The 19,213-nt window shown below is 38.5% G+C and overlaps 2 protein-coding genes across 2 annotated transcripts in view; both read left to right on the forward strand.

Annotated features, from left to right (window-relative positions):
• The first annotated feature begins 1,009 nt into the window (after positions 1–1,009).
• hcrt (hypocretin (orexin) neuropeptide precursor) lies at positions 1,010–2,884 on the forward strand. Its single transcript, XM_039687789.2, has 2 exons — positions 1,010–1,716; positions 1,931–2,884. The coding sequence occupies exons 1-2, from the start codon at positions 1,660–1,662 to the stop codon at positions 2,363–2,365; spliced, it is 492 nt and encodes a 163-aa protein (XP_039543723.1). The 5' UTR covers positions 1,010–1,659; the 3' UTR covers positions 2,366–2,884.
• Positions 2,885–3,915: 1,031 nt separating this feature from the next.
• Positions 3,916–19,213, forward strand: part of kcnh4a (potassium voltage-gated channel, subfamily H (eag-related), member 4a) — a 31,616-nt gene continuing 16,318 nt past the window's right edge. The window contains exons 1-9 of the mRNA XM_039687788.2: positions 3,916–4,552; positions 10,091–10,324; positions 10,450–10,581; positions 10,680–10,804; positions 16,228–16,489; positions 17,074–17,231; positions 17,483–17,690; positions 18,307–18,501; positions 18,685–18,884. Of these exons, the coding sequence (XP_039543722.2) occupies positions 4,477–4,552; positions 10,091–10,324; positions 10,450–10,581; positions 10,680–10,804; positions 16,228–16,489; positions 17,074–17,231; positions 17,483–17,690; positions 18,307–18,501; positions 18,685–18,884 (1,590 nt within the window). The 5' untranslated portion in view covers positions 3,916–4,476. The remainder of the gene's footprint in view (positions 4,553–10,090; positions 10,325–10,449; positions 10,582–10,679; positions 10,805–16,227; positions 16,490–17,073; positions 17,232–17,482; positions 17,691–18,306; positions 18,502–18,684; positions 18,885–19,213) is intronic.

The raw sequence follows: 19,213 nt of genomic DNA on the forward strand, positions 1-19,213 counted from the left end.
TTATGTCTATCAGTGGTTGTATATCAAGCAGGGACACGTTTGTGTGCATTTTACTTTGTGATTTCACTGGATTTCAGAGTGTCTCCGCAACTGATTAAAACGTGTGTCCAAGTAAAAAATTGGTGGGGACAATATCGACCCTGGCAAAAAGTGGTGGGGACATGTCCCACCCGCAAATTATGCCTATGGTTATAACCGGTTATAATTGACGTTTGTAACGCTCTACCGTAAATGTGTCTGCCAAATGAAAAAATGTAACAAAGAATACAATACACATTGGAGTGTTAGGCCACGTTTACACAAAGCCAGGTATTTAGCGAAACGAATATTTTCCCCCTCTCCGTTTTTTAAAAAATAACGTCGTTCACACACCCGCATAAATATGCTGTCGAGCGCCATCATAACTATGCCAAACCTATCAGAATCCTCAGAATCGACAAGAGAGAACCTAAAACGCCGTTTCTCCCAGTTCACATGACAAACATAACCGGCGTTTTACGAAATTTACTTTGGCCGGAGTTTTTAGAAATAATCGTTTTCTGTGATAAAAACTGGGTTTTCGTGTAAACGAGAGGGCAATCCGCAGGGAAATATCTGCGTTTTCCCTTCGTGTAAATGGGGCCTTAATATATTTTGATGGGTTGTACTCTTCAGCAGCTTTGCAGTGAATGTAGTGGCCATAGACTGTATAGCCTAGTCTGCCAGTCGATCTTCTAACGGCTCAGTCTCACACAAAGCCCGCCCTTTTATCCATATATGTGTAACGGAGGCCAGCTAGTAGTTGCTGTGCAAGTAAACCTCACTCCTCTGATCTCAATAGGCGCTCTAGCAACAGACACTAGGGGCTGCAGTCTTTAGCCTCCTTGTTAGAGCCCCTGACTCTCATGCCGGTAACCCGGGTTCGAGGCCCGCTCGGGGCGGGTCGAGTTGGACCCGGGTAGAGGGGTTACATATTGATTGACCAGAAGGTGGGCAGGGTTAGGATTTTTAGAGTTAGGAAGGTGGGCAGGGTAAGATCTTCAAAATATGGTGACTGCCATACCCCCCATAAACGTTATGCCATGCCCCCCATAAGCGCCTCAAAACCGTCATTCAGAAAGTCTATGGGTGACGTCACTTGCCCAATTTTTTACAGGTTCAGAGTAACGTTCATCATTAGCTAACCGCTCTCTGACCTTCTGCTTCACACAAAGGCATCCTGCCATCCATTCCCCTTCCTTATTTGTTATTGATGCTGCTGCTCTTTTGTTCCATTCAGCCTTTTGTTACTGTATCAGAACTCTATGCATTTTCTACTAATTAAGTCAAGGCCTTGTCACACTCATTCTGCTGGCATTCGCTAACGAAGCTTGTATGCCCCTCTATAATAGTCTTAAAAAGCTTTATGCACAATTACTTGGATACAGGCAATCCTGGTTACACGCTAATGACAAAGATGCTAACAACCCTAACAATTGTTAATTGTATCATAATCCAGCTTCAAATGAGAAACATGACATTGAAGAAATAAAGGGGGTAATATCAACTGGGTATTTTGTCAGTGTCATTTGTGCCTGTAATTAACTTCAGAGGCTGGAGCAGGGGGTGGCATGCCTATATAAACCACTGGTCCCATCTCAGACCATCAACTTTAAACATCAAGTCCATCAGATAGCCTACATGACATTTGTGTACAAGACCGGGGCAGCAGCCAGACTCATGGATTGCACAGCAAAGGTAAGAGTTCATACGTTTTTTCAGCAATTTAAACAGAAGGCTATAGGCTACCATTTTAACATGTGGGGATTAAACTTTACCTTTACTTTAAGGTAATAAAAAGTTACCAAACAAAATCATTTGCATTTGTGATTTGAATTGTATTATCTAACACGTATTCAAATGTATGATATAATATTCAGCATTTATTGAATCCGTCCTCTCTTCACCACAGAGAGTTCAACTGCTCCTCTTCATGACGCTGGTGGCGCACGTGGCGCGAGACGCTGAGGCCGTGACCTCCTGTTGCACGAGCACTTCGAGATCCTGCAAATTTTACGAGTTACTGTGCCGCACGGGAAGCCGAAACGATACTTCCATCGCTAGGCATTTCGGTCGCTTTAATAACGACGCTGCTGTCGGGATTCTGACTCTTGGCAAACGTAAAGTGGGCGAGAGACGCGTCGAAGACCGCCTGCAGCAACTCTTGCACGGCTCACGGAATCAAGCCGCGGGAATCCTGACAATGGGAAAGAGGTTCGAGGACGGCGGCCACCTGCCGCTCGTTCACGCGGGAGGGACCGAGAGCGCGCCCGTAAGACTCGGACTGGGGCGTCCGATGAAATATCTGATACCCACGGTACCAGAAGACGCGTATGAAAAACGATGACATTTGTCAATTTTAAAAGCCAGTCCAGCGCTGTTCATTTTTGACGTCAATTGCCAATACGGGAGTTAGTGGGTTTTTAAAATAGCCTTTTTGATTTGAGTAAAAACTGTTTGTGGTTAAAAATAGCTACTTGAAGAGACTTTAACGTTTTTTCGATTATAAATCATCACATGTATGCTGTATGTTTTATAAAAAAAAAAGTTGTACAGTAATGTTTTGTTTACGTAACTTAGCCTAAATAAAAAATCAATAAAAAAAAAAATTACAACTCTTGTGGCTTTACGAAATCAGTTGCTTTCTATAGTGAACAGTTAACCAGCAGTGTCAGGGGGCTTTGTGAAATTCTGTCATTAATAAAAAGCACAACTAAATTTAATAGATGTTAATGATGCGCATTTCATTAAGTCTGAGGGCAGAAGCATTATCTTGTTTTATTAAGATGATTTGTGAATTTCAGAAATTTGTAGTATGTTTGCTGGTCAGCAGATGGCAGGCGATGTAAATAATTGTAAAATACAATAAAGTTGAGAAAAAAAATTGCAGTCGAGAAATATATCAAAAACTCATTAAACTTAAGGGGTGAGAATGTAACTCTTCCATAACTTATCCTGTATTTAAAATATAAGGCATGTGATATAGCCTATTAATGGTTCATGAAATGCACAAACGTGACAACTTGCCCCTGTATTAATGTGAAAGCTTGCCTCATCCTGACACTTTTTAGCAGATGATTAGTGCTTTTCAAGACTCATGCTTTATCCCTCCCCCACTGTGAAAAAAACACATTTCCAGATCCCTGACAGTAAGTATTGACCCAGAGCTGTATCCTTTCAAATTCCACCCTTACAGAAATTCCTGTGTGTGTTGTGGGAGATGTTGCTTTTGTCTGGTAATATATGTAAATATCTGCTCAGCACAGATGGCTGTTCTGCTTTCACTTTCGCACCACCTCTCTCTCTCTCTTTCTCTGCACCTAATTCTTGTGTTTCTAGTAATGTCACTGTCCCTTTAAACCCACTTCATCTCTTAAAGTGTCTTTATTTGTGGTTTTAAGACTCCGTACTGCTCCCATTTCAGCCTCTATAACTGTCGCTCAGTCACTGGAGAGATCTGCCTGTGCCATATTAATTTGGTTATATGCAAAAGATTTTTCTGCATGCTTTCAGTCAGATTATTGTCTTGCTAACAAATATAACATTACATCCACACAGCAACAATCAGTGCTTTACTGTTAAGATTATAATTTAATCAATTTACTATGCAAATTTGTGTTTGTGTATATATATATATATATATATTTGTGTGTGTTATATATGTATATAATTTCTATATACTGTATATACATTTCAAACATTCTCAGATATAGACATATTGCCTATCAAATTGATATGTATATATATATATTTTAATTTTTTTGACAAACCATTTTCACTGGGATCTACTTGAGCCATTTTTTCAGTGTTGCTCTTTGTGCTTCTTCATTTTGAAAGAGAGTGGGAGAGAGAGAGAGGGAGGGACAGAAGAGTAGAGAGATAGCAGTGAGTGGAAGAGAGATGCATTAGAGATCGTGCACCTGCTTTAGAGAGGACACCACTGATGAAAAGAATCATCCTACCTTATGACAACCTAAGAAACCAATGGAAAAAAGGAATTCAAAGAAATATTAAGTTGTGTGCAAGCTGTTTGCAGACTGAAGTGAGGCATTGAAGAGACAGAGATTGAATCCAAGGTGCTTGTGAGAGAAGACGACATAAAATCATACACTTTCATTCAAGAACAGCTGTACCATAGTGATGGACTGTAGAAAGTGAGCACTCTATCCCCACGAAGTTAACCATCCTGGACGTAGACTGCTGGACGACAAGAATGCCTCCTACCATGAGCTTAGTGTAGCTTCTGAGTGCTGCTAAACATGAGGAGCAGAGACATGGAGGATTGAGGTGAAACTGCTGCTGCTGAACTGAGCGGTCCTTAACAAGCAGCCATTCGCACCGTGTAGAAGCCAGACACCAACACACTTTGAATCACCTCACCTCGCTCCCCTCTGCTTTCTCTCGCTCTCGCTTTTCTTTCTTGTTCTGTGTGCGATGAAGATCTGAGGATTTGTCATCATGCCAGTGATGAAAGGGCTCCTGGCCCCCCAGAACACCTTTCTTGACACCATCGCCAAGCGCTTTGATGGCACACGTGAGTAATTGTGCTTTTCTCTGAGCTTTCACCCTCTTTCTCTGCAGCAATGTGTAAAAGAGCATTAGTATTAGTATTAGTGATATATTATTAGAGTATTCATATTTTGAATTTGCTTTCCTTTTTAAAATTTTAGCTTAAGTTTTACTAATTTAATGTGCTTTTGTCATTACTGTTAGTTCGGTTTCTTTTTAAATAGTTCTATTTATCTTTAATGTATTTTATTTCTGTTTTAGTTTTAGTAATTTTATTACTTCCACTTATTTAATTCGGTTTATTAGCCAAAGCAACACTTCAAGCTTAAGATTACATATTCCATCTTTATTTAATATTAATTCAACTTTATTTCAAAAGAGACTACATTTTAGATAAAACATTTTTATTCATGAAATATTTTAATTATGGACAATATTATAATTATGCAGAATACAGAATGTCTTTCTGGACAGACTCAGGTTGGACCTTCGTTCAGAGAAAGCTGTTGGAGTCCTGTGCACATTTTAGGCTAATAAGATCATATTTATCAGAAGAAGAAGTACATAATGAGAATGCTAATGTTTACTATATGTTAATTCACCATCAGTTCCACTTCATGAAGCAGAAATTGTGCCATTCTTAATGGTTGAATGTCATTTTTGTGTCAGTAGGTCAGATGAGGAATTGACTGGGGTCGTGATTTTTTTCAGATGTGCATAAATCATGGCTGAGCTGTTTGAATTTGTTTGCGGGTGTACATTTGAGAGAAGAACTACTAGGAAAAAAAAACCCTGAAGTGTTATTCATTGCATGAACGCCACTCTAGTTCAGTTGTGTGGGAGTTATGCTCTACAGTGCTGCGCACATACAAGCGAACAAAAGATGGAGGCCAGTAGATGATGGGATAATTTTGTAAAAGTGGTCCTCACTCCCTCTCTACCTGCCATCATGTCTTTTGAGAGTACTCAAAGCACACTAAAGCCATGAAGGTGAGCATGACTAAACCGCAAACGTGCGATACAATGTGCTGAAGTGTCGCAAACACACAATGGTATTAGTTCGTGTGTTATCTGATCCGTCAATACATGACTATATGAGATGAATTAATTCAGAGATTTACACCATCAATGAGTTCATTCACCTCATTTAGTCATGCAGGTTAAGGCATGTTGATTCAATAACTATATTAGCACACACCAATGGATGATAACATTCTGTTTATTATAAGTGTGAGCTGCAACCATGACGTATACCACTTTAAGTTCAAGCTCTTTAAAGCCAACCCAGTTCATGCTGATTATGAAAGGTTTTTATCGTTCATCTGCTGAAAAAAGGGGGGAAAAAACATTCAGAAAGTGATTCAACACCCAGCGATATCAGTTCTCTATTGTAATTGTTGTGTGGGTTTCCCTATTTGCAACAGAATTAAAACTTTATTGTTATAGTGTGAACACACCTTTAGTCAATGCTTTGTTCACTGCAGCCAATTCCGACTCATTTTTCAGATTCAGTGCAATCTCACTGTTCAAACTGAAAAGCATCAGATTTCAAACCACATTGAATGATTTGTAAGACTTGTTTCAGGTTTTACTGTTCACACTACAGATAACTAAATTGGATTCACTCTGAAATGTTAAACTGGCTCATTACACCATCTGCTGTGAATTTGCGATTTCACTCTTGGTGTGAGCACACCGTTAGTCTGTCTCGTTTTGCTTTTTCACATCTGAAAAGAGACATTTTTCCTTATTATTGACTAATTATATATACGATTTATGGGTACGGTTTTCCATTTCAAACTGTCACTAAGCATGTTCTGGTCTAATAAGAGCTTGCACCATCTTTAACTTGCCCGAATATCAGATAAATTGAAGCATCTGGTGTCAGTCTTCTTGGTTAGACAGTAAGGAGTCTCTTAATGAGCTCTCTGGAGAATTCGCCAATAGCCTTTCACCTTATCACCTTATGAGGCTATTCAAACAAGAAAAAGGACAAACCAATAACAGGAGCAACACAATAAGCAGAAATATTGAGATAGTCATATTAACTAAAACATGCAAAAAACTTTCTATTGTCTTCTCCTCCTTAGCCGATGCTTTTTTTTTTTTTTGTGTACGGGGATGTTCTGGGGGATGCTGAGGAATAATGTCTCTGTGTGATGCTCTTAAAAAAGGCAATTTCCTTAACTTACTGTACAGCCAGTCATATGAATCATTCCTGCTGCTGTTCCCGCAGATTTTCACACTAATGTCACACTGGCCATTTGCTCTCTTACTTTTTAGAACAACCTCCTGCTATCGTGTCACACCCGTCCTAAACAACACTGGCTGTCTACATTCAGTGCCAGTATGTGCATGTGTGAGTGAGAGACGTGACGTTGAGTATGTGTATGAGTCTCTCTCTTTCTCCTTCATAATAACTTAAATCACTTTTAATTAGCTGCGGCAGACTAAAGATCTGGAGAGGCTTATTAGAACAGAGACGTGCTTGACAAGGCCTTAATGTTGATGTTTTTCAGCCTTCTATACGTCATTTAAATGGTGCTCCTCATTTGGGAGTCACACTTGTTATCTTCGCGGTCAAATTTGAGTGAACACCTGAAAATGAAAGGTGTCATTTGACATTGAACATACATGGAACATACATTTATGAATTCTCTAGTAGTTTTTGGACAAAATTACTTCCTTGTAATATGTGGATTTGAATGTATTTTTTTTTTTTTTTTTTTTAGAAATTCTCCAATAATACTTTTTGTCAAGGTTTATAAAAAAATAAACCTGTTTTGCACTAATGATGTTTTAGAGTTTCACCCCTTCATTGCTGAGCACTTTTTTCTGCATCATGGCTGATTTATAGATAATTTTTATGTTTTTGTCGATTTCGCATTCATTTACTGTATATGGTCGGTCATTTTTGACAAGATCACTACTAGTGACCACTTAGCCTGCTTGCATCATGCCCTCAATTTTTTTTTCTGTGTTCACATTCCAAATGCCATAAAAGTCAACAAGTTTCGTACCATTCTGATGATGTTATTTTTAAAAATTCTAAACAGAAAATATTCCAGGCAAAGGAGATCAAAGAGCACCAGAGGGTTGTATTGATCATGTATTACTGTATATATATATATATCATAAAGTAGCCTGAATGTTGGGGTTTTACAGGAATTCATATTTTTCAGCCTTTAAATTAGACCTGAATACAGTCAAGTTAAAATAAAAGAAAATTTGCAAATAGGTAGTTCTGCATTGTAGCAAAATATATTAATAATTTGATAATTAGTGTTTTTTTCTGAAATATACACTATGTAGTACCAGATTTATTTACGTTTTAAAATGTAATTATTCCTGTGATATCTGAATTTTCAGCATCATTATTCCAGTCATCAGTGTCACATGGTCCTTCAGAATTAATTCTAATATGATGATTTGATGAAACATTCATCATTATTAATACTACCATTAATGTTGAAAACACTTTTGTGGACACCATGATAAGTTTTTTTTCAGGATTTCTTTTTCTTTTTCAAAATAGAATGTTCATTTACATCCATGCTGAGTAAAAGAATTCATTTCGTTTAAAACATTTTTTTTACTGATCCTAAAATTTTATCAGTTATTTGTGTGCTGCAATGTTAACCACTTTTGAAGAAAGTGCGTATGTCTAAATGTTACAGGATGTTTTTTTTGAAAAACCAACTTCTTCATGTACGGGAACATATTTTCCTTGCATGGAAATGAACATGTTTTCACAGTTTATATTAAAAATAAACTGTAGAAAGTTTCCTAGTAACCTCAGCGACAGAAATAAGCCCACTAATATATATATATATTTAAATATATATTTCCATAGCAGCCAGATACCAAGAATGTCTCGCCTTAGTACCACAGCACATAATGATAGTTTCCGTAGCTGTCAATTATATCATCTCACCATCTTGGAAAGCTGAATCTGTCAAAACAGCTGTCTTCTTTGGCATTAACGGATTGATAGAAAAAGACTGTGTGAATAAACACACTTACACACATGGTTTGAACACCAACTTTAGTGTCTCTATATAAAAAAAAAAACTTGTGAATACATAAAGTTTACATACAATGTGAGTGTATATGTACTGTATGTGTGTGTAAATATCCAATTTTTAATTTATTTCCATTTAAATTAATTAATATTAATTATATTAATATCAATCATCCCTACTTATAGTTCTACATAACATGATCATTCATTTTAATAAAAGATTTCTAAACAAATCTGAATGTCTTATGCAAATGTTGAAGCCTGAAATGTTTCTGTGCAGAATTCAAAAACACAACATTCTTTTTATTGTTGACTTGTCTGATTTTGGCCTTTTTTGGGCTTGCTCAAGCTCTACAGGTTGATATTAGGCATATTTTTGTTTTTACATCTAGAGTAGTCTAACACAGCGCATTCTTCCTCGCTTATCTGATACCACAGACCGATTCCAGCCTCTGATAACGATAAACATTAAAAACGAGCAGACAAATTGGCAATCTCTCATACATTCGTGTATCTGAACTATAACAGAATAGTTTTATATCAATACTATCATTGTATGAAATAATATTAGTAACAGATGAGATGAAGCAAAACCCTATCAGATGTCAAGGGCCTTTCTCTATTGTACGCATATGAATTAGGATCCCCCTGAATAGTTTTAATTTGCTCATTTAGTATCCTCAATGGCTTCATACTATCATACTCGCGCTCATTTATTTGTTCATTAATCAGTGGCGCAGATGCAGGACTCACATTAGGAGTTGATCTGTGGACTGAGGTTGATGGTGGTGAGGTCATGCGTCTAACTTACTTAAGCTTTATTTATAGTTTCTCTGCACCAGTGCCGTCTATTGATTCTTACTCAAACATGGAACAATTGAACACATTGATGGATGAAATGCATATAGTAGATGTGTAAAGAGTAACATAATACCGATCCATTGCATGCTTTCAATCTCTTTAACAATGTTTAATAAGGGCTTTATTAAGATTATTTGTCGAAGCTCATCTGAATGACTGACCGAATGAAATATGGAGTGGAAAAAAATAAACAAATACAGTGAGAACAAATACACTGAGTTTCGGTTCATACATTATTTCCAAGTCTTTTGTGTACGTAATTAGGGCGGTTTAATTGGAACCAATAAATTGATACTACCATGAAGGAAAGGAGGCTGTTTAGCATCACAAACCATATACTTCTTTTTACTCATGCACTCACAGTCAATCAATTCTTATATAATTACCACCACCCCTGCAAAACTTAAGTGAAATGAATAGCAAAGTTGCCATGGAAACAGTACACAGATCTTTTAGTTTTCTGCCACTGATCCAAAGACTTCAGAATAAAACAGGAAGTCTATATTTAGCATCTTAACGAAAAGGCAAGAATCTTGAGAGTCACACAGTGTTCTACAGTATATTATAATGATGAACATCCTGAATTTACTTTGTGCATTTATGAAAGACAGAGCAAGTGACTTTTTCCATCTCACCATTTTCCAATTCTTTCCTTTGTGTGTCTATATTTGGTGTGTACAGACAGTAACTTCCTGCTGGGAAATGCTCAGGGGAGTCGCGGGTACCCCATTGTGTACTGTTCGGATGGGTTTTGCGAGCTCACCGGGTTTGCACGTACCGAGGTAATGAAGAAGACATGCACATGTCAGTTCCTGCACGGACAGGAAACAAGCGAGAGAGTCACTCAGCAGGTGGAGAAAACCTTGGAAGGACAGAGAGAGTTCCAGACAGAGGTCCGCTATTACAGGAAGAACGGTAAAAGAACAATTCTTCAAAATGCATTGGACAGAGTGTCGAGATCTGTATGATTGACGACATTAAATGAGATGCTGTGGGCGGATTAAATACTAAAGCTTTCACGGTTTGCCTTCTGTGACCAGGTACCACATTCTGGTGTCTGCTGGACATTGTCCCTATCAAAAATGAGAAAGGAGAAGTTGTTCTTTTTCTCTTATCCTTCAAAAACATCACTGATTCGTATGGCAAATCACACCCCGGCTCCACCACAGAAGGTAGCTGCCAACAAAGCAAAGTTGATCCAAATTGAAGTTGATCTTTTAGAGGTTTTGCATCTCATATTTTGACACTTAGTTTTTCTTACTTGTTTCAGAGGATGGTGCTCACAACAGGAAGTCCGGTCGAACTCATCTGAGTCAAGCTCGTGAGCGTGGCCGCAGCGTTCTGTATCACCTGACCTGTCAGTTCACCAATAGGAGCAAAAGGAAGCTGCCAAATGTAAGCATATAAACTCACCTAAAGGATTATTAGGAACACCATGCTAATACTGTGTTTGACCCCCTTTCGCCTTCAGAACTGCCTTAATTCTACGTGACTTTGATTCAACAAGGTGTTGGAAGCATTCTTTAGAAATGTTGGCCCATATTGATATGATAGCATCTTGCAGTTGATGGAGATTTGTGGGATGCGCACCCAAGGCACTAAGTTCCCGTTACTCTATTGGGTTGAGATCTGGTGAATGTGGGGGCCATTTTAGTTCAGTGAACTCATTGTCATGTTCAAGAAACAATTTGAAATGATTCGAGCTTTGTGACATGGTGCATTATCCTGCTGGAAGTAGCCATCAGAGGATGGGTACATGGTGGCTATAAAGGGATGGACATGGTCAGAAACAGTGCTCATGTTGGCCGTGGCATTTAAACAATGCCCAATTGGCACTAATACCGCTTCGGCTCGGCATGGTTCGGCTTGCTTTGCTTTTCCACAGCAAGGTATGACTCGGTTCAGCACGGCTCGGTTCGCTTTAGCTTGGTTTGCTTTTCCATTGCAGTTAGTAGCGCTTCAAAGTCGGTGGGATTATATTATAGTCTGACTGGGTTTGTTGTCTTGCAAATACAATGACGCTGGTAGTGACGATTCTGTCTGACTCTGACCAATCAGTGATCTGCAGTATTTTCACGTCATATTTTAGTATCGGTAAAGTACGCATGGAACCTCGACAGAGGTGGTACCATTTAAAGTGAGCCAAAGCGAGCCGTACCGTACCGTACCATGCAGTGGAAGAGCATCATGAGGGGCCTAAAGTGTGCCAAGAAAACATCCCCCACACCATTACACCACCACCACCAGCCTGCACAGTGATTACAAGGCATGATGGATCCATGTTCTCATTCTGTTTACACCAAATTCTGACTCTACCATCTGAATGTCTCAACAGAAATCGAGTCTAATCAGACCAGGCAACATTTTTTCAGTCTGTCCAATTTTGGTGAGCTCTTGCAAATTGTAGCCTCATTTTCCTATTTGTAGAGGAGGTGAGTGGTGCCCGGTGGGGTCTTCTGCTGTTGTAGCCCATCCGTCTCAAGGTTGTGCGTGTTCACAAATGCTTTGCTGCATACCTCGGTTGTAACAAGTGGTTATTTCAGACAAATTTGCTCTTCTATCAGCTTGAATCAGTCGGCCCATTCTCCTCTGACCTCTAGCATCAACAAGGCATTTTCGTCCACAGGACTGCCGCATACTGGATGTTTTTTCCCTTTTCACACCATTCTTTGTAAACCTTAGAAATGGTTATACGTGAAAATTCCAGTAACTGAGCAGATTGTGAAATACTCAGACCGGCCCGTCTGACAACCATGCCATGCTCAAAATTGCCTAAATCACCTTTCTTTCCCATTCTGACATTCAGTTTGTTCGCCACAAAAGGGTAATCCAAAAACGTAATCCAATAAACAGGCAAGAGGCCATAAACACAAACAATCCAAAACAAACTGAGACAAACAGGGTAATCCGGCAAACGGGGTAATCATACAAACAGGGCAATCCCGAATACAGGCAAATTGTCAACACCATGGAACAGGAAACCAGAAGAAATGCTGTGTAACCCATACAAGACTTTGCAATGAGTGACTGAGTTAACCAGGTTTATATAGACAGAGTTAACAAGGGTAAATGACAAACAGCTTAAAAAAATTATTTTCGATTCTGGGAAATGCAGTTCATGGTGGAATGGCAATGTACTGGGGAGGAGTGCACTCTGGTGGATATCCTGGGCATTCCAGGATTTATCTCTGCCATTGTGTTCGGTAATAGCCTCTATGCACGATCGCTTCCGGGTTTGTCTCAGCACGCCCAGTTACATCCGGTGCTGCGTCAGTCTGTGGTCAGAAGCCGGTTTTGCGTTAGGTGGAGATAGTGTCAAATTACACTTGCTGTTTATAAAAACGTCCTGCGGTTAATGTGAATGATGTTAACAACACTATGAGGCAGTTAGCTGTCACACAAGAGTAAAAAAGAGAAGTTATTTAAATTATATATTTCGAGCTACATCAACAACTTTGAGGGTTAGTATTCTCTCATATCGTACGAAATTCGACTAGCGAATCAGCGTTTCTAAAATCGTCGTCTCCGTTTCGGAGAAAACAGATTTTATTAAAGTTTTGCCTCTATACACTTGGCCTGCAGAACGCGCTTCCGGAAGTAAAGACGCTGACTGAGATTCTTTCGGACACACGTCAGCAGGGTTCGTGCATAGAGGCTATTGACTGACCTTACAAACCCATTGACACTTTTAAAGAGTAAATGTACTTTTACTTCCAGCTAACGAGATGAATCAGAAATATAGTTGTTAAAATGAAAAGATCAGACTCATTGAATGTCTGGAATTGTATTGATATCTAGAAGAATATTCAATATTTGCATCCAACTGGCGATTCTTACTCTCATAAATAAAAATTTCAGACACCAGCCCTTTGTACAGGACAATCAGTCCTGACACTTGGAAAAGAGCACACGGTTTCCCAAATCCTTACAACTCACTAAACACCTACATTGTGTTGGATTTTCATGCTTTTTGATACATTTTGTGTACACAACTAGTTTTGTATACAAAATCACATCTATTGAACTTTCAGTGATGAAATGATCTGTATGAAACACAAATTTAAAACCTGAATGCCTGGGGCCTCAACATGCCTGAGGGAAAAAAAGAAGAAGATAGAGTTGGACCTTGGTCACAGTGAAAATAATTCCAAACAGCATATTCAATTTTTTTTTGTACAGTGACCTCGGTTTGATTGCAAATGGTGGATGGTGATAGCAAGGACATAGAACCTTAATATGGTAGAAAATGTTGAAAAGACTATTATAGTCTTTTCAACATTTTCTACCATATTAAGGTTCTATTATAGTTAAAATCTAATTTGTCTTAAATGGCTAATGTCAGAAATATCTACCAAAATCCAAATCTCATGTGATTTTACATTATTTTTTAAGGCTTTGGAAAAAAATTGATTATCCAATTAAACGCTATCTTCATTTGATCTGCCTGATCAGAAAAATCTGCTATTTCAGAGGCTGTGTGACTGTATTTTTACAGCACTTACAGTCCTGCATTTCGGATGATCTATGATAACTAGAAGGTGCAGTGCTTTCTGATAGTGACGTCTGTGCTGAATGCAACACAATGAAAAGAAAGAATAATGGAAATAAAGGTCTTTGTGGAAATAAAGCTTTTTGTTTGAGATGTCCTTGTGGGCTGCAAGTATGAAAAACATAGGCTACAACACGACCAGTGTAGTCCGATGAACAAATGAATCATATGTGACAGATATATTTAACAGAGGGCCACCATTGTAGTGTCGTGTGATTCCAGAAACAAAATACTCTTATGATGAGCCGCTTTTGTTTAATGATTCGTTCTAATGAAGATGATTTGAATCAATCCTAAACACTGCCCTGCATTTCACAGCATATGTTAAATGTTACTGCTCATAATGAGCATAATGAGCTTTACCTGCACCTTTTCAAAATGTCTCAAGCTTTTTTCTTACAAATATTTTTTCTAAATGCTGCAGGTGTAGAGTCAATGAACATTAATTCGTTCTGCACACAGGCGTCTAAGCTAAGCTAGTAAAAAATATTCTGTGGTGAACTGCACTTGCCTCAAATAATCCTCAAGAATGGGCATTTACAACATGGTATAAAAAATAATTGTGGTGTATTTTGAGCTGCAACACATTCTGGGGACACCTGAGATGTTTATTATTGTAAAAAGGGGATAATACTGTAGGTCCCCTTTAAAGAATGTAAATAGTTCAGATGGTTTTAGCTATATGAACAAAACTTTAGCTTAAGTTCAGTCTTTAGCAGCAAGGTAGCCCACCTTTGTCTATCATAACCAAACGCTCTAAAAGGTTACTGGTTTGTGCTCAATGTAGCGAGAACTTCTGTTAGGCTACTCTTATTTTGCTTTTTAAAGAGGTGATGGTAAATGCACATTGAACATTTTGGCATGCTGGGTCACCAGTTAATTTAAAAACTCCAATAATACAGGCACAGCGTGGCCCACATTCACTCAAGAGATTTATTAAAGAATATTTGAATCAGATCAGCCGTTACTAAAGTCAGAAAACTACAGTTGAATTAGGGAGAAGACATAGCATGCAGCTTTTATGATTCATATCAACTCTAATCATCGACTGCTGAGAAATAATTTGCTTGCGCACACAAAAAGAAAACCCTTCCACTTATGAGGCTGTTAGTAATAATGATTATGTCCTAGTCTCAAACTATTGTTTTCCTGAAATGTGTAGGGTTTATTATAATTCAAAAACATGTGGAGGCTGTGACGTACTGCTCTGAGACAATAAGGTTGAGGATCCAAATGCAGTTTTATGGAAAGGGTAATCCACAATCAAAGTAGAAAACAGGCGAGAGGTCAGAGCACAGTAAATCAGTCCAATCATACAAACAAATCCAGAGGGTGAGACAGGAATGGAAAAACCAACACGCAGACAGATGTCAAGAATCACGAACATAGAAAACAGAGGAATTGCTCAGAAATGCAGTATAAACACTAAACAAGACTTTGCAGGGAATGGCAGAAAGAACCAGACTTAGGCCCTGTTTACACGAGAACGCTCGCGGGTGAAAACGTAAAAATATTTTATCGGATGCCTTTCGTTTACATGGCGATGGCGTTTTTGAGGCTTAAAAATGCAAAAAAGTGAAACCACCCTCCAGAGTGGAAATCTTAAACGCTCCACCGCCGCGTTCCCATGTAAACGGTAAAAACGCAAAAGTTTGCTTGACAGTGAAGGTTGTACACAGGTGCGTGGACTTGGTGTTGTTGTAGTATGCACTCCTAGCCGCCTGAAGTGCATACTACATTGAATTTCACACACTTTTGCGTCACCATTTGCACGCGGATTTCCCACACAAAACGCTCGTCTAAACGCAGAATAAAAAGTGATGACGCAACGCCACTTTTGCGTTTTCTCTTCAGAATCGTTTCCGTGTAAACTTAGCCTTATATAGGGTGAGCAAACAAGATGAGACACAGGTGAAAACAATGAGTGCTGATGAGTCCAGGCAGAGAATTATGGGAGATGTAGTTTTTGAGGGAATGACAATAGTCTAATGTGGACTGCCCTCTGGTGGCTCTCAAGGGCACTCCAACTAGTTACAGAGGCATTTTGTGAGTGTAGAAATAAAAAATTGTTTCTTTTTATGTTCTGGTTACACTTTATTTTTAATTTATTTTTGTTGCACTGTAATTATACATTTAAGTACTGAGCAATATTAAGCAATATTTGGGTTGATTTGGTTTAATTTATAGTTATTATTGCTATAGTAACTGCATGTAACAAATATAAAAATGACCATGTAAAAATAAAGTGTTACCCATGTTCTTTCCACAGCATGTCTTTTCACAGCCAACTCTTCCGGAATACAAGGTGGCGTCTGTGCAGAAATCCCGCTTCATTTTGCTTCATTACAGCTTGTGCAAAGCATTGTGGGATTGGTTGATCCTTCTTGCAACCTTTTATGTAGCTGTCACCGTCCCCTACAACGTCTGCTTCTCCACCCCCGATGATAGCGAACAAGACAACCCGGACTGTGACTCGGCCTCCAGAACCACCATCGTCAGCGACATAGCTGTGGAGATGCTCTTCATCCTCGGTATGTGTCACCGTTGTTGATTTTGTGGGAAATTGTGTCCTACGTGTATCTGTTCTTGCTTGGGGTTAATTTCCACCTCTGTTCCATTTTTAAACAGTGTTAACTTCTGACTCGAGCTGCTTTCACCTTAAACATGTTACCGAAGTGACAATCGCACCATCGCTTCCACCTGAGACCATCTTTATAATCCCCACTCTCAATACAATCTGCTTTTTACACAAAACATAAAATCTCTTTTTATGTAAAAACAATGATGATAGTAATACAGAAGCCCCACTCTGACCTGAAGTCAGCAGTAATTTATTCAATCTCATGTACGCAGATGTTGTAAAATAATTGGTTGATGGCACTAAATGTTCTATGTAATGAGAATCTGCACAGGAGCCATGAACATTTATTTAGTCCAGCATGTACAAGGCTTCATCACTCCAATTAGCATGTTTTAATATTTATGCATCCACTGTCAATATTTGGCACTGTTTATAAAATTGTGAGTGCTCTGGTGAGTAATATTGTTTGATTTTTGAATGCTGTTAACAAATCATATTTCTAAAGATGGCTTATCCCCCCCCCCCCCCCCCTAGATATCATTCTGAATTTCCGAACCACCTACGTTGGGCCTGCGGGTCAAGTGGTTTATGATGCCCGCTCGATCTGTTTGCACTACTGTACTACCTGGTTCATCCTGGACCTCATCGCTGCTCTGCCCTTTGACCTGCTCTATTTATTCAACATCTCGGTGGTAAAAATACATATAAAAAAAAAAATACATTGTTGCATGCACATATACAATGCACCAACAAAAAAATATACAAAATTATATAAATACTTTTCACATTTAAATAATATATTTTCACATCTTAAACCTTAAAAGATGTATTGATACAAATTTAATTGTGACTGGCTGGCATATCTCTTCTATTTATTGATGGATATTTTTAATAAATATATTATAGTGGAATGCTGCTCTTAATACGTGTGTTTGTTTTATAGACTTCCCTTGTGCACTTGTTGAAGACAGTGCGTTTGCTGCGTCTCCTGCGCTTGCTGCAGAAGCTGGATGGTTATTCTCAATACAGTGCTGTGGTCCTGACACTATTAATGTCTGTGTTTGCCCTGCTGGCACATTGGTTGGCATGTGTTTGGTACGTTATTGGACGCAAAGAGCTTGCCAGCAACGACCCCCTGACCTGGGACATCGGTGAGGGACTGTATGTTTTCTCTGTGTACTAACTGTACCATTCAACAATTCTGGGTCAGCAAGACTTTTTATGTTTTTGAAAGTGTTAGGTTGAGTCTTATGTTCTAAACCATATCAAAAATACAGAAAAAACTAATATTGTACAATAAGTAGTAATAAGTAATAAAAAGTAATATTGCACAATTATTATGACAATTTAAAAAGATCTGTTCTCTATTTGAATATATATATATATAGTAAAGTGTAATTTATTCATGTGGTGTCAAAGCTGAATTCTCAGCATCATTACTCAAACAGTAATATTTTTGTGGAAAATATTTTTTTTCACAGAATTATTTTTTTTATATAAATATACAATTCAAAAGGACAGTATTTATTTGAAATGGAAATGTTCTGTAACATTATAAAAGCTTCTACTACAAGCTTCTACAATTTAAGGAGTCAATTATGAATAAATGTTTATTTTAAAAAAATACTGATCCGAAACTTTTGAATGGTAGCTAGTGTAAATCAACTATTAGCTTCTTTTTTAGATCACTGGATTTTCAAGTCAATATGGAGTTAAAGTTTCAATCCCTTATTTGTTCTTCTTTTCCTCTGTTCGTGTCATCTGTAGGTTGGCTACAGGAGTTGGGTAAGCGTCTGGAGACTCCTTACACGAATGGTACAGTTGGTGGCCCATCTTTGCGCAGCGCCTACATCGCTTCGCTCTACTTCACGTTGAGCAGTCTGACTAGCGTCGGGTTCGGAAACGTCTGTGCCAACACAGACGCTGAGAAGATCTTCTCCATCTGCACCATGCTTATCGGGGGTGTGTTCACCAGTACATTTCAGGCCAAATGTATAATTAACTTGTTTGTAGGTCAAACAAGCCTCTTTTTAAAAAAAGAAAATAAGCAAGTGTTTCATTTCAGAAAAATATGGTGTCTAATTTAAGATGCAGAACATATTGTTCAGATATGAGATGATTCAGACTCTCTTAATCTTGTCACAGCCCTGATGCATGCGGTGGTGTTTGGTAATGTGACAGCCATCATCCAGCGCATGTACTCTCGTCGCTCGCTCTACCACACGCGCATGAAGGATCTGAAGGACTTTATCCGTGTGCATCGCCTGCCTCAGCAGCTGAAACAGCGGATGCTGGAGTACTTCCAGACCACCTGGTCTGTCAACAATGGTATCAACGCAAACGAGGTGAGACCCAACAAACCATCACAGGACCATGGCTCTTGAGAGAGAGCTGCGGAACATATGACTAAAATATTTACGCAGTAGCATGACAGTTTAATTCACTCGCTCCATCTTCAATATTTAATTGTGTGGAGGCTCAGATTGAGTCTATATTTTTGGAATAAAGTGTTCTATGGAGTAAATTGTAGAACAAAATAAAGGGTTAAATATAGAACCCCAATTAACTTTTTTTTTCTAAGAGTGTAAAAGCCCCCATCAGAGTTTGATGATATACTAGCATCATCAGATAGAGGACAATTCATGAGCAAAGATCTGGGTCACATCTACTTTCA

Source organism: Pimephales promelas, chromosome 3, assembly GCF_988280905.1.
Source record: "Pimephales promelas chromosome 3, fPimPro1.hap1.1, whole genome shotgun sequence".
NCBI lineage: Eukaryota > Metazoa > Chordata > Actinopteri > Cypriniformes > Leuciscidae > Pimephales > Pimephales promelas.